Here is a 15,595-nt window from a genome sequence, read left to right on the forward strand (position 1 = left end):
GATATTGTGACTTTATTAAAATTGTAGTTGTGTTTGTATTTTGTATTAGTACATGATGTTATAATATGTGAGGTGAGATTGTGAGTTTATTAAAACTGTAGTTGTTTTTATGTGTGAATGATCTATCATCCACGACTCTTGTTCCGAGAGAAGAAACTAGCAATAATAAAAAATAAAAAAAATAAAATAAAAAACGAAGAAGAAAAAAGAATTCCAAATAACTCACACACAATTGGAGTCTAAGGAATACCAGCTATTATAATGATTTAATGCACCAAAGATAACAACGAATATTGCTGTGATCTAAAACACAAAGGCAAAAAACCACAGGTATTTCAACGACCGAAGCAAGTACCATTACCATATTCACAATCACAATTGTGGAAGAGCAAACATCACATTATGGAGCAAAATGTTTAACAAAGCATATAAACAATATTAGCAATATTATCATGAATATGTCCATTATAACCTTGATCTGCATCACAGCACAAACTAGAAGTCCAATTCGGTAACATCACTCAGTTTATTATCATTCGAAACACGTACACATTCGTAATTGCTAGTGATTCAGACGGCAACCGATCATTGTCCGCCTATTTCAATCAATTACTGACTTGTATCTTGACCTGTTTGCTATGACCTGTAGTCTGTGTGTAAGCTATCATATTCATTGCTCCACCCATTTTAGGCAACGAGCCAATAAAATAACACCGAAATATTTTTTTTTTTTTTACACCCCCCCCCCCCCCCCCCACCCCCCGAAAGAAACCCACTGACACCGTTTTAACACCTAATCTATATTCGTTACTTGAGTGTCACCTTGTGTACAGATTAAAAACTGTCAAACAACAACAATAATAATAATAATAATAATAATAATAATATAATATATAATACAGCAATATACTAGTATACAAGTACACACGCCACAAGTTCCGAGCCTGTCCTGGACGGAGGAGCCGGCCAAGGCCAGCACCTGCGCCCATGACAGGCGTGCGATACATAGCTTGTTGTCATATGTGCACATATATTTTTGAACTGACCTGACCTAAGTTCCGAGAGATATCGGGGCTGTTAAAAAGCTATCAGAAATATTGAAAAACATTTGTATTTACAAGAAATAAAATTATTATACATAATTTATATACTTTGTCGAAGTAATACAATATGATAACAAATTTTGGCAATTACATTAATTTATTTCAACCTATGTTCATTCTTATATCCAATTAAGGTTCAAACATGCTGTCCCACGCACAAACCTCAGCTATCTGGGCTGTCTGTTAAAGACAGTGATTTAGTTGTTAGTGGTTAGCAATTACATTTTTGTTTTCTTTATATAAATTATTATTAAAGTTCCCGCCCCGTAATTCCGCGCCTCATTGGTGTGTTCCGTTTGTCACGTGGTTAGTCACGTGGTTTTTGTCACATGGTTAGTCACGTGGTTTGTAACGTGGTTTGTCACAGTTAGTCACGTGGTTTGTCGCGTTGTTAGTCACGTGTTTTTGTCACGTGGTTTGTCACATTGTTAGTCACGTGGTTTGTCACATGGTTTGTAACGCTGGCTCGACGACGACGGCGTGTTTCTTGGAGTTGTAGTGCTGTGCGGGGATGATGATGAGGATGACAAAGTACGAGACGAAGGTCGCCACGAAGTAGAACCAGAACATGGCGCGGTCGATGACGGCCGCGATGCGCTGCCACTCGGCGATCACCACCCGCTTCTTGTGCAGTGACGTCACGCAGCTGGGAGTCGACGCGCGCTCCGGGCTGCTGCATCTCACGTCACAACATCTGATGTCATCGTGATGGCCTTGCTCATTCATAGTCTGACGGTCCCCCTGCAGTCGCTGGACATTCAAAACCTGCTGGTTGGCCTCGATTTCGTTTCCGTTTCCGGTCCGTTGAGGTGCTGCTGCTGCTGCTGCTTCTGCGTTTTTTGATTGGATGTTTTGAATCAAGGCTTCGTGTTCTTCCTGTCTGAGCCACGTGGTTTCGATCTGGTCCCGGTTTGCGGCGACGTCCTTCTGGCTGTAGCGTCGGTTCTTGACGGTCGACGGTTGCCCGTGGCAACGCTCCGAGTTGTTATTGTGACGCATGAAGATGGGGCTGTTCTGGCAGTTGATGTCGTACTTGGAGTAAGATCGCTCGATCTGGGTGGCGTGCGAGGGCCGCTGGACGACGTCGAAGTAAAAGTCGTCCTGAAATAACACAACAGAATATTTTTTCAACTTTGAACGTTTATTCGGTGTTTCTGTATTAGACTCAGTGAGTGGTTTGGTGTTGTGATCATTATTTTGTTTTGTTTCTTTGGGGTGTATGTCGTTTATTATTATTATTGTTATTATTATTATTATTTTTAAAATTTTTAAATTTAATTTAATTTAATTAACAAGCGGTTTTGCTGAATGAAACTGTGAATGTCTTAGATGATCGATTCTGTTCAATATGTGTGTGTGAGAGAGAGAGAGAGAGAGAGAGAGAGAGAGAGAGAGAGAGAGAGAGAGAGAGAGAGAGAGAGAGAGAGAGAGAGAGAGAGAGAGAGAGAGAGACAGAATGGATAGGATGAGAGAGAGGAGAGAGAGAGAGAGAGAGAACACGATAGGAAGAGGAAGATGGAGAGCGATAGAGAGTATAATTAATGAATGAATGGTTAACGACAACCCCAGCACACAAATTGGCTATTAGGTGCCAAACAAGCGAAGTACATCAATATGAGAGAGAGAGAGAGAGAGAGAGAGAGAGAGAGAGAGAGAGAGAGAGAGAGAGAGAGAGAGAGAGAGGCAGAGAGAGAGGCAGAGACAGAAAGATAAATACAGATATAGATATAGAGGCAGACAGTGGGCGGGGACAGGGAATAACATTGAATGATAGAATAGTAAGAGAGAGACAGACACACAGAGAGACAGACAGACAGAGATCAGACCACATCTGATTCTGATCCACCACCTTGGAACGGACAAGAAATCACGTGAAGCATAAGAGAAACACACAATGACAACGCTATTAGCGACTATTTCTACATATCAGCTAAACATGTGAAAAACACTAGACTATGTGACATCGTAATAAAACGAGAAATGACGTCACACATACGAGGACCACGCTCTGTGCGACCAGCTCTATGTTGTGTTCCAGATGCAGCACTTTAGACATCCACACCAGGGTGAGTCGTCTGAACCAGGCCGGCGCGCGACGCATCTTCATGCCGCGGTTGTAGATGTTGATCACGATCACAGCCACCATCACAGACGCTGACGTCATCGTCATGACGACACACAGGTAAATACCTGAAATGGAGAGAAAAACCCCCAACCTGTGTCGTTAAGTAGTAAGGCACATAAGTGAATCGAAATGCTAACTATCGTAAACGATGAAATATCAAATGTATCACACATGTAAATACCTGTAAAAGATGAAATAACAAATGTATCACACATGTAAATACCTGTAAAAGATGAAATATCAAATGTATCACACAAGTAAATACCTGTAAAAGATGAAATATCAAATGTATCACACAAGTAAATACTTGTAAAAGATGAAATATCAAATGTATGACACATGTAAATACCTGTAAAAGATGACATATCAAATGTATCACACAAGCAAATACTTGTAAAAGATGAAATATCAAATGTATCTATCATACATGCAAATACCCATGTAAATGATGAAATATCAAATGTATCACACATGTAAATATCTGTAAAGGATGAAATATCAAATGTATCACACATGTAAATACCCATTTAAAAGATGAAATATCAAATGTGATTAAGGATTGTCTGTTATTTCTTTTACGTTCATCGGCGTATGAACAAACAATCATCCGCAAACTGTGTGAATCGGCGAACATACGTTTGCGGGTGATTTGTTTTGTTCATACTCGGATGAACGTAAAAGAAATAACAGACAATACTTATAATTAAATTTGAATGAAAGTTGCTAATAATAAACTAAAATTTCATACTTTATTTTGAATTATGTTTGGTCGATAAACAATAACGCTCAATAAGACAACATGCCCACATAAAATGACGTCATCAGATATGACGTTCTCTGACAACGTAATGTTTACGCCTACGACTGGACCAATGGGAGCTCTCACTCTCGCCGTTTAGGGGGAGCTATCACTCTCGCCGTTTAGGGGGAGCTATCACTCTCGCCGTTTAGGGCAGCTATCACTCGCCGTTTAGCGGGAGGCCACACTCGCCGTTTAGGGGAGCTATCACTCGCCGTTTAGAGAAGCTATCACTCTAGCCGTTTAGGGGAGCTATTACTCTCGCCGTTTAGGGGAGCTATCACTCGCCGTTTAGGGGAGCTATCACTCGCCGTTTAGCGGGAGGTCACACTCGCCGTTTAGGGCAGCTATCCAACTCGCTCTCCAGGGGCAGGACGTAACCCAGTGATAAAGCGCTTATCTGATGCGCGGTCGATCTGGGATCGATCCCCGTCGGTGGGCCTATTGGGCTATTTCTCGTTCCGCCCAGTACACCACGACTGGTATATCAAAGGCCGTAGTTTGTGTTATTTGTCTGTGGTACGATGTGATCTGCTAAAGAGCCACAATTTGCGGGTTTCCTCTCTAAGGCTAAATGTCAAAATTACCAAATGGTTGTCATCCAACAGCCTATGATTAATAAATCAATGTGCCCTATTGGTGTTACACAAAAAAAACTTCAACATTATCTATCAGCGGCACTGTGTATTCTATTATTTACCTATCAGCGGCACCGTGTCCGACGTGGCGGGGACCTCCTCGGCGATGAGCAGCATGAACATTGAAAAGGCGAGGAACACGGACAGCCCCAACGTCACCTTCTCGCCCGACGTCGGCGGCAGCCAGAACGTCAGCAACGTCAGCACCGACAGCATGATGCACGGCACGATCACGTTGAAGAGGTAGTAGAACGTCTTTCGGTGCAGCAGCAGCTTGTACGTAAGCTTCGGGTGGTCCGACAGACAGCGCCGCGGCGACTGTGACGACGATGACTGTGACGGTGATGACGTCATCGTAGCCGTCACGCCGGACTGCTCGAGCGTGGCGGAGTACAGCTCCCACTCGCTGTTGTTGACGTAGTTGGTGAGCTCGACGGGCGTGTCGTTGAACATGGGCGTGTAGTCGAGCCACTGGCCGTTGTAGACCCACGAGCCGAACTGCAGCAGGCACACCTGGTACGGAACGCGTCTCTATGTCATTACCGCAGTCTCTTAAGGCGGGGACACACGATACGAGTGCCTTGTACGAGAATAACCGATTGCATAGCAACTCATAAATTCGTAATATTGTCTTGTCATAATCAACCGGCCTCGGTGTTGTCGTGGTTGAGCCATCGGACATAAGGCTGATAGGTACCGGGTTCGCAGCCCGGTACCGGCTCCCACATAGAGCGAGCTTTAACGGCTCGGTTTGTTGGTGTAAGACCACTACACCCTCTTTTCTCTGACTAACAACTAAGAACTAGCAACTAAACCCATGTCCTGGACAGACAGCCCAAATAGCTGAGGTGTGTGCCCAGGACAGCGTGATTGAACCTTAATTGGATATAAACACGAAAATAAGTTGAAATATGTAAATATGTCACAATCGGTTATTCTTGTGGCTAATTTCGTATGAGACGATCGTATCGTGTGACACTGCCTTCACGTAATGGCAAAAGCAATGGCGGCCGTACGAAATATTTCATGGAGGGCTCTAACGGCAAAGGGCTACATGGCTTAACTCCTTGAAAAGTTAAAGTTTGTATTGTTTAACGACACAACTAGAGCACGCTAATTTATTTATCAGCGGCTAATGTATGTCTAACGTTCGGTAATCTTGACATATTAACTGCATTTTATATGAACCGTCCCATAGACAAGATAATATTATATACCACGGGCTCCGATGTACCAATCGTGATGTAGTGGCTGGAACGAGAAATAGCCCAATGGGACCACTGAGGGGGGTCGATCCTAGACCGACCGCCCATGAGGTTAGCGCTTTACCTCGTACGAGGATATCCGATTGCATAGGGGTTATTGCTCATTCCAGCCAATGCACCACTATATGATATATCAAAGGTATGCACTATAAATGTTTGTGGAATGGTGCAAATAAAAGATCCCTTGCTACTAATGGAAAAATGTAGCGGGTTTTCTCTTTAAGACTACATATATATGTAAAAATTACCAAATGTCACATCCAATAGCCGACGGTTAATAAGACAATGCGCTCTAGTGTTGTCGTTAAACAAAGCAAACTTTTAATTCTGTTATTAGAATGTAAAGTCGGGGACACACGGTACGAGTCCTGGTACAATAATAGCCGATTTCATATCAATCGGTGAAATCGGTCATGTTGTTTTGTCACAATCGGCTAGTTTAGTAAGAGACACTCGTACTGTGTGGCGCCACCTTCAGTTAATGGTAACAAGCAATGGCGAACACAGACAATATTCTATGATAAAAGGACATATAGACCAACTTACTGAAAACGGCACTTCAACGAAATGTGTAAACAAATTGCTCAGTTAAAGGGACAGACCCTAGTTTTTAAACACTAAGGTATATTTTTAGACTAGACTGACTAGACGCCAATTCCAACCCGTAAAAATGGACACTGTAACAGATTTCGATACACCAGAGTGAAACAAGAGTCTTTGATGTTGAAATGCCCTTAAAAATGGACTAAAATGCGACCATATAACCGTTATTTCTCAGACGCACGTGCGTTTTAAAAAATATGAAAAATGCATTTTTGTGGTATTAGAAACACCAGAATGACCAGAAACACTTCGGTTGTACGGAAATGGATAATCTAAACAATAAAATATAAGTAATGTTTGATTTCAGTGATCATAAATGGCTGAAATATATGCCTTAGTGTTTAAAAAATAGGATCTGTCCCTTTAAAGGGACACTGAGTTGTGTTTTTTAAGTAGGACAGGTGTCCTTTGGACCCTCCTATTTTCACCCGTCCTTCGAAAGGATCGGCCCACAGTTGATGGCTGTTAGTTTGATGAATCCATAAATCATACCAAAAAAAATGCATACGCAAAAATGTGATCTGGAAAACCATCAACATGCGACTAATTTCAATATGTAATTCGACAGATGGAGAGAGAGAGAGAGAGAGAGAGAGAGAGAGAGAGAGAGAGAGAGAGAGAGAGAGAGAGAGAGAGAGAGAGAGAGAGAGAGAGAGAGAGAGAGAGAGAGAGAGAGAGAGAGAGACAGACAGACAGACAGACAGACAACGAGACAGAAACAAAAGGCGACAAAAACAAGAGGAAAATACTGTTAAATTATGTATCAACACATTTTGTTTGGACACCAAACTTGTGAGCATGTTTAATTCTAACTTGATGCTGTTGAGAAGACCAACCTTGAGAGACAGATAACAGTACACGTGACCCACCTGTTCGTCGAACGGGAAGTAGTTGATGTTCACCTTGCACGCGCTCTTCAGTTTGACCGGAACTGGCCAAAAAACCGAACCGTCCGAGTGAACCTGGACGAAGGTTCCGTGCATGAACCCGGATGTTTGTTGATCAGCGCTAAAAATACGAAAGTGTGTAATTTTAGTCATTGAACGATTGAAAGAAAGAAATGTTTTATTTAACGACGCACTCAACACATTTTATTTACGGTTATATGGCGTCAGACATATGGTTAAGGACCACACAGACTTTGAGAGGAAACCCGCTGTCGCCACTACATGGGCTACTCTTTCCGATTAGCAGCAAGGGATCTTTTATTTGCGCTTCCCACAGGCAGGATAGCACAAACCATGGCCTTTGTTGAACCAGGTATGGATCACTGGTTGGTGCAAGTGGTTTACACCTACCCACTGAGCCTTGCGGACCACTCACTCAGGGTTTGGAGTCGGTATCTGGATTAAAAATCCCATGCCTCGACTGTGATCCGAACCCAGTACCTACCAGCCTGTAGACCGATGGCCTAACCACGACGCCACCGAGGCCAGTGACACAGAGACAGAAACAGACACAGAGACAGACACTATTACAGTTAGTTACTCACTTGTTGTACATGAACGTGTCAGGTCTCCAGATGTCATCTGCTGATACTCGCAGTGACGTAATGCCGTTGTAGCGAGACGGGTTCCACTTCAGTTTCTCGTCTATCCATTTCTGAAAGAAATGGAAGGAATGTTTCTCTTTGTTTTTGATTTTAGTGTTGTTGCAACGGATGAAATTGTAAGGTTTGTCACAATGGCCTATTCTCCTGGCTATTCCCGTACAAGCCACTCGTGTGGTGTGGCGTTGCCTTAAACCACGCTATTATATAGGCTGCATTATAGCAAATAAAATCACACGGGTGACAATGTTAATGTATGTGGTTAATATATTGTATGTAATACCTTAACCAAATTACTATCCACATACACGAATACCATAACCTACCCCCTAGTATGAACTTATTGCTATTTTATTATTATTATTATTATTATTATTATTATTATTATTATTATTATATTATTATTATTATTATTATTATTTGGAGCCGGTACCGGGCTGCGAACCCTGTACCTAACAGCCTGTAGTCGAATGGCCTAGCCACAGTGCCAGCTAGACATACACGGCATGCATCGAACGTCAGAGTTGATCAGCCCTAATCATCGTGAAGACCTGCCGAGAACCAAGAATGTTGATTGGACGTGTATACCGCCTTGAGTTCGACGAAACCATGACGCACGAGTACACTGTACATCTGAAAATGTTAGCAGTGGCGTAGCAAAGGGGGGGGGGGGGGACGTGGGCCATACCTCCCCCATCAGACCTTTTTTTTAAACATATTTTTTTACTTCATTAAATTTAATAAAATCATACATATGATACATACATAGTGTGGTTTGCCCACCCAATAATGGGTTGCCCCCTCCCCCCCCTCAATCTAAAATCCTGGTTACGCCAATGAATGTTAGCTAGTATAAACTCTTAGCGAATTTAGCGAGGTCATAAAATACTCTAAATATTTCATGACGCTAAAAAACATGTGCAGTTGTTTTGTCGGTGAATAACTTAAAGGGACATACCCAAGTTTCAAGCCGTGAAAGATAACACTAAGCTTAGTTAATCTACAAACCTGACACACATTTGAATAAACTTACAGTTGAGTGAAACATGAGTCTATGACCGTAAAATGGTGAAATACCCTCTAAAACGGACTAAAACTCGACTCCATAACTGTTTCTTCTCAAACGCACGTGCGTTTTTAACAATATGAGAAATGTGTTTTTAACAATATGAGAAATTAATTTTGTGATATTAAAACCACCAGGATGACCAAAAACATAAAATCTAAGTAAAGTATGATTTCAGTTATCAAAAACGGCTAAAATAATCAAAGATATACCTTAGTGTTTAAAAACTAGGGTATGTCCCTTTAATACACAACATAATGGATACATTGCTATTGTAACCTTGTGCATTGCTGCCATTGTCTATTAAATGTTAGTTATCTGTAAACTTCATAACTTCAAAATTGAGCAAAATCATAAAATTACACCAATTCTAGAACTTAAGCTCTCTTTTTATTTCAGTGTTTGATATGACGACCTCGCTAACGTTGTATGTCGACAATGTCTCTTATTTGGATTTCGTTAAATTTTAAGAACGCTTATATTTTTAAGATTTACAGTACATCACGATATTGTGTTTGAGATATTTGTATTCCTACCTGGTTGATGTACACGTCAGTAGATAACACCTGCTGGCGTTCATCCTGAAATCAAACACAAGACCTGTTAATGTTCTTTTATATAGTCAAGAATCACTGTGGGTCAAAAGGTACATGCAGATAGTATGGCATTAGGTCTAGAAAGCTGAAGTTTTTTGTTTAACGACACCACTAGAGCACATTGATTTACTAATCATCGGCTACTGAACGTCAAACATTTGATTCGTAGTCATTAGAGGAAACCCGTTACATCTTTCCTAATGCAGCACGGAACATTTTATATGTACCATCCCCACAGACAGCATAGCACATACCACGGTCTTTGATATATACCAGTCGTGGTGCACTGGCTGGAACGAGAAATAACCCAATAGGCCCACCGACGGGGATCGATCCCAAACCGACCGCGCATAGAGCGAGCGCTTTACCACTGGGCTACGTCCCGCCCGGTCTTTAATAGCTCTACCTCAAGCACGGCGGAGCAAGGGGGAGGGGGGGGGGGGGGGAGAGGTAGGAGGCTCTCCAATAATTCTGAATAAAAAAATATTGTTGATAGTAAATCTTAAGGCAGAGATGAATTTTACTTGTAGAATGCAGGAAATTGCGTTTCAGGATATCTAGGGGAGGAACGTAGTCCAGTGGTAAAGCTGTCGCTTAATGCGCAGTTGGTTTGGGATCGATCCCCGTCGGTGAGGCCACTGGACTATTTCTCGTTCCAGCCAGTGCACCACGGCTAATATAACAAAGACCGTGGTATATGTTATCATATCTGTGGGATGGTGCATATAAAAGATCCCTTGCTACCAATGGAAAATGTAGCGGGTTTCCTCTCCAAGTCTATATATGTCAAAATTATCAAATGTTTTACATCCAACAGCCGATGCTTAATAAATCAATGTGCTCTAGTGGTGTCGTTAAACAAAACAAACTTTCTTTCAGGACATCTAGTTTAAAATATTTTACGGGGGAACATACCCCCGACCCCCCTAGAAACTTTGTTTTGCGTTCTCTATCTCAGTCAGCCCCAAAATGTATATTTGCTTCCGCGTGCCTGCACCTGCGAAACCAGTACGTTCTCATTGTGAATTGAGACTTTTAAATATCAGTCCAAGCTATTTACGTATCAGATCTCAATCCATATACGTTTGGAATACGAGTCGAGGTTATTTAATTTTCAAATTTGATTCCATGTTATTTATTTTTTTCAAGTTTCGAACCAAATTATTTAATTTTCATATTTGATTGCATGTTATTTAAATATGAAATTTGATTCCATGATATTTATGTTTAAAATCTGAATCTATGTCATTTGAGTTTGGAATCAGAATCCATGTTAATTGAGTTTGAAATCTGAATCTATGTTAATTGAGTTTGAAATCTGAATCTGTTATTTGAGTTTGGAATAAGAATCTATGTTAATTGAGTTTGAAATCTGAATCCATGTTAATTCAGTCTGAAATCTGAATCTATGTTATTTCAGTTTGGAATCAGAATCCATGTTAATTGAGTTTGAAATCTGAATCTATGTTAATTGAGTTCGAAATCAGAATCTATGTTAATTGAGTTTGAAATCTGAATATGTTATTTGAGTTTGGAATCAGAATCTATGTTAATTGAGTTTGAAATCTGAATTCATGTTATTTAAGTTTGAAATCTGAATCCATGTTAATTGAGTTTAAAATCTGAAACAATGTTGTTTAAGTTGGAAATTTGAATCAGTGTTAAAATTTAAAATAAGTATCCTTGTTATTTAAGTTTTAATTCTGAATCCATGTTATTTGAGTTTGAAATCTGAAACCATGTTAATTGAGTTTGAAATATGAATCCATGTTAACTGAGTTTGAAATCAGAATCCATGTTAATTGAGTTTGAAATCTGAATCAATGTTGTTTATGTTTGAAATCTGAATCCATGTTTAAATTTAAAATAAGAATCATTGTTATTTGAGTATGAAATCTGAATGTATGTTATTTGAGTTTGAAATCTGAATCATGAATCCCTGTTATTTAAATTGAAATTTGAATCACTTTATTTAAGTATGAAATCTGAATACATGTTATTTGAGTTTAAAAGTGTTTTTCTTTACTCTGTTTATAAAAACCCGTCTCCTAACCATGGCTTCCTCGCCTTACGGCAGGGCAGTACGTACCAGATCTATGATCTGATTGATGTGGAGCGAGAACTTGATGAGGACGACTGTAGAGGCGTTTGACACAGGACGAACCGACTTCTGGTAGTTCCTCATCAGGTTCTCAAACAAAACCTGCTCGTCTGGCACATGGCCGTACTTCCGTCCTGAAGCGAAAACAGAAAAAGAAAGGAATGTTTTATTTAACGACGCACTCAACACATTTTATTTACGGTTATATGGAAAGAAAGAAAGAAATGTTTTATTTAACGACGCACTCAACACATTTTATTTACGGTTATATGGCGTCAGACATATGGTTAAGGACCACACAGATTTTGAGAGGAAACCCGCTGTTGCCACTACATGAGCTACTCTTTCCGATTAGCAGCAAGGGATCTTTTATTTGCGCTTCCCACAGGCAGGACAGCACAAATCATGGCCTTTGTTGAACCAGTTATGGATCACTGGTCGGTGCAAGTGGTTTACACCTACCCACTGAGCCTTGCGGAGCACTCACTCAGGGTTTGGAGTCGGTATCTGGATTAAAAATCCCATGCCTCGACTGGGATCTGAACCCAATACCTACCAGCCTGTAGACCGATGGCCTAACCACGACGCCACCGAGGCCGGTCTGAAGCGAAAACAAAACACAAAATGACGATTATGTAGGAGATAACCATATATAGAGTTTTTAGATTTGCGGGTGTTATTGTCTATTTTATCCCGCAAATGTCATTTTTGACAGAAGGCGTTAGCCTGAGGTCAACAATGAAACATTTGCGGGCATCAAATAGACAATAACACCCGCAAAACTAAAAACTCCATATAGTTATATCCATTGGAAACTGAATCGTTTTTCTACAGAACTAACTGTATATTTGGCATTTCTTGAAAAATATACCTGGCTACAATCTAACTGTAGACCCTTGAATTGTCAACTTCGTCTGTTCCAATTGCTAATGACGTCACTTTCCAGCGGGTTTCCTCTCCATGACTGTCAAAAATACAATATTTTGACATCCAATAGCCGATGTTTAATATAAGAATATGCTCTAGTGGTGTCGTTAAACAAAACGAAAATCTGTCAAACAGTGATTCTTGCATCGTAACGCGTGCTATCATGACTGTGAGAGTGGTTCATTGGTGCAAACTATATTGCAAGGACAGAAGATATTGGAGTTTATTAAACTTCAGGCTTTTGTTGGTGTGTTATCCTTTTTGCTTATGTTTATGTTGTCTGTTGTTTGTTTGTTTTTGTTTTTTAATTTGTTTAGGTATTTTGTTATAGAACACAAATGTGGATTTAAAGCTGATATGGAAAACTAAACTAATAATAATGATAGTAATAATAAATAAATAAATAAATAAACAAAAATATTTTTTTTTACAAATTCCTCAAGTAAGCCACGAACCCAGTACCCACAATTCTTGAAATCTACTGCCTTCCAACACTGATGAGAAAATCGATAATGAGTTGTGTGATCAAGTTCCTCGCTAGATTCATCAAGCCTCCGTGGATATTGCTCCCAGGAAAGCTAAGCAGCGACAACACTCACAAAAACCGTAATGAACCTGCCACGTGTTCGTGACGGGCCAGTGCAGCGCGTGATAAGCTCCTAACTCCGTGACGGGCACGCGTCCTCGACAGCTGGCAGAGCGGGATGCGGACCGGACTCGAGACTCGGACACGCCGTGATCGTTAATCGACACACGGCAATTGCGGGCTACTCCGCCCAGGACTGTTTGTGAGCACGCCAGCTGATTGTAGGAAGGAAATTATTTAACGACGCACTCAACACATTTTATTTACATATGGTTAAGGACCACACAGATATTGAGAGAGGAAACCCGCTGTTTGCCACTTCATGAGCTATTCTTTTCCAGCTGACTGAGGTAGAGTCTTTGTGGCGATATGAGCAATTATTCTCTCAAAGTGTTTTATAACGAGAGGTCACCTGGGGTCAAATGATATGAGCAATTATTTTCCCGAACCGATGTTTTACACAAGATGTCATCAGGGGTCATGTGATTTGAGCAATTATTTTCTCGAATCGATATTTTGCACGAGAGGTCATTAGGGGTCAATTATTCGCTCTTACTGGTGGCGTATTTAAAAAAGTAATTCATGTGTGCGTATCTCGGATATGACGAACCGGCGTGGATAATGGTTAGAGAGAAAAATAAATATTTCACCTTAATGACACCACTAGAGCACTTTGATTAATTAATCATCGGCTATTTCCCCTATCCCAAGCTGATCCAAGTGACTGGTATGTAAAAACATGCCTCTGAGAATTGAAAATCTGCGTGACCCATTTATCGGTTACGCAAAAAAATCCATGTAACCCACTTCCTTTTTGCGTAACCAGTTATATCCAAGTAAATGGTGCTCCAAATTTTGCGCGAACAAAAAATAGGTTACGCAAAATTAGATTTGCGCGATCAACACGCAAACGAAACGATCGTTCTTGCAATTTTCAGAGGTCTGCAAAAGCTGTGGTATGTGTATCTATGAGAAAGCAGAAATAATAATAATAAAAGAAACCTTGCTGCTAACAGAAAATTATAGGGTTTCAGGGCCGTACCCTCCGGGGGGGGAGGGGGGAGGGGCAGCTGCCCCCCCCCCTGAGAATCTTGTCCTTTTTTTATTTTTTATATATCTCCAGTAATAGCATAGAAATGTTTAATCTTTATAGTATGTTAAAAATTATTTATAAAATTTAGTGCCCCCCCATGGATTTTGGTCAGGGTACGGCCCTGGGTTTCTTTAAAGACTATATGTCATAATTACCAACTGTCGGTGATTAATAAATCAATGTACTCTAGTGCTGATGTTAAACAAAGTAAACTTTATCGTTATTTTAATTGATAATGCGCATTAAGCAGCAAGCGATCTTTAAACAGACGAAAACTTTTTTCTTTTTTTTAAAGTGAAAGCTGTGTTTGTTTTTTTCTTTTTCTCCATTTAATGAAAATAACCTAACCGAACCACCTAAATTAGCTTTGCGTGATGGCAACACATGCACGCATTCCTGCGTGCGAAAAAAAACACCTCGGCCAAAGTTCGCCAGACCAGTTGGTCGTCCAAGACGCTGGAAGTAAACATACTAATAATAATCGTAGTTCTTTACTCACCAGTCGCAAAGTTCGCCCAGCTCGCTAACACCATCGCAGTAAGACACGCTAAATTAGAGATCGGCGCCATATTAGTTAATAACAGACGATGGGTGTGAACTAATACCCGTATGTGAAGACTCGCGCCATGCGATACTGTTTGGATATTAAAACAGAACGCGATGCTTTCATTTCGGCAGATTTCACCAATCCACCATTTTGGTTTTGAGAGTAGCCTGGTGTTTCAAGTGCCAGTGGATATGAGGTTGGGGAAGAGAAAGACGCTTGGGCGATTAGCGATGTAAACAGCCTAGAACATCCGGGTTCTGTCGAGAAAGAAGTCGATAGAGTGCTTTAATTAATCAATAAGTAGTATACGACAGAAGCGCGCAGTAAACAGACACACAGATGCTGCAAGGACCGGCCTCGGTGGCGCAGTGGTTACGCCGTCGGACTACAGGCTGGTAGGTACAGGGTTCGCAGCCCGGTACCGGCTGCAACCCAGAGCGAGTTCTTAAGGACTCAGTGGGTAGGTGTAAGACCACTACACCCTCTTCACTTTCACTAACCAACTAACAACTAACCCACTGTCCTGAATAGACAGCCCAGATAGCTGAGGTGTATGCCCAGGACAGCGTGCTTGAGAGAGAGAGAGAGAGAGAGAGA

At 40.9% G+C, this 15,595-nt stretch overlaps 1 protein-coding gene across 1 annotated transcript; it reads right to left on the reverse strand.

The window, feature by feature from the left end:
* Nucleotides 1-251: 251 nt before the first annotated feature.
* On the reverse strand, nucleotides 252-15,171 carry LOC121385323 (neuronal acetylcholine receptor subunit alpha-10-like). The gene is made up of 8 exons (XM_041515960.1): nucleotides 14,951-15,171; nucleotides 11,834-11,979; nucleotides 9,685-9,729; nucleotides 8,026-8,135; nucleotides 7,403-7,541; nucleotides 4,728-5,178; nucleotides 3,100-3,293; nucleotides 252-2,204 (listed from the first exon to the last, which is right to left on the reverse strand). Exons 1-8 carry the CDS (start codon nucleotides 15,018-15,020, stop codon nucleotides 1,548-1,550), a joined length of 1,812 nt encoding a protein of 603 aa, XP_041371894.1. The 5' UTR covers nucleotides 15,021-15,171; the 3' UTR covers nucleotides 252-1,547.
* Between the last annotated feature and the right edge of the window lie 424 nt (nucleotides 15,172-15,595).

The sequence above is a fragment of the Gigantopelta aegis genome, chromosome 11, assembly GCF_016097555.1.
Source record: "Gigantopelta aegis isolate Gae_Host chromosome 11, Gae_host_genome, whole genome shotgun sequence".
NCBI lineage: Eukaryota > Metazoa > Mollusca > Gastropoda > Neomphalida > Peltospiridae > Gigantopelta > Gigantopelta aegis.

Excerpts from the sequence above, each read along its gene's own strand:
- LOC121385323 (XM_041515960.1), bottom strand. The coding sequence starts at position 15,020 with ATGGCGCCGATCTCTAATTTAGCGTGTCTTACTGCGATGGTGTTAGCG. Across the intron at positions 5,179-7,402 it reads ACTTCCCGTTCGACGAACAG|GTGTGCCTGCTGCAGTTCGG; the intron begins GTGGGTCACGTG and ends GTTCCGTACCAG. Across the intron at positions 2,205-3,099 it reads TCGCACAGAGCGTGGTCCTC|GACGACTTTTACTTCGACGT; the intron begins GTATGTGTGACG and ends GTGTTATTTCAG.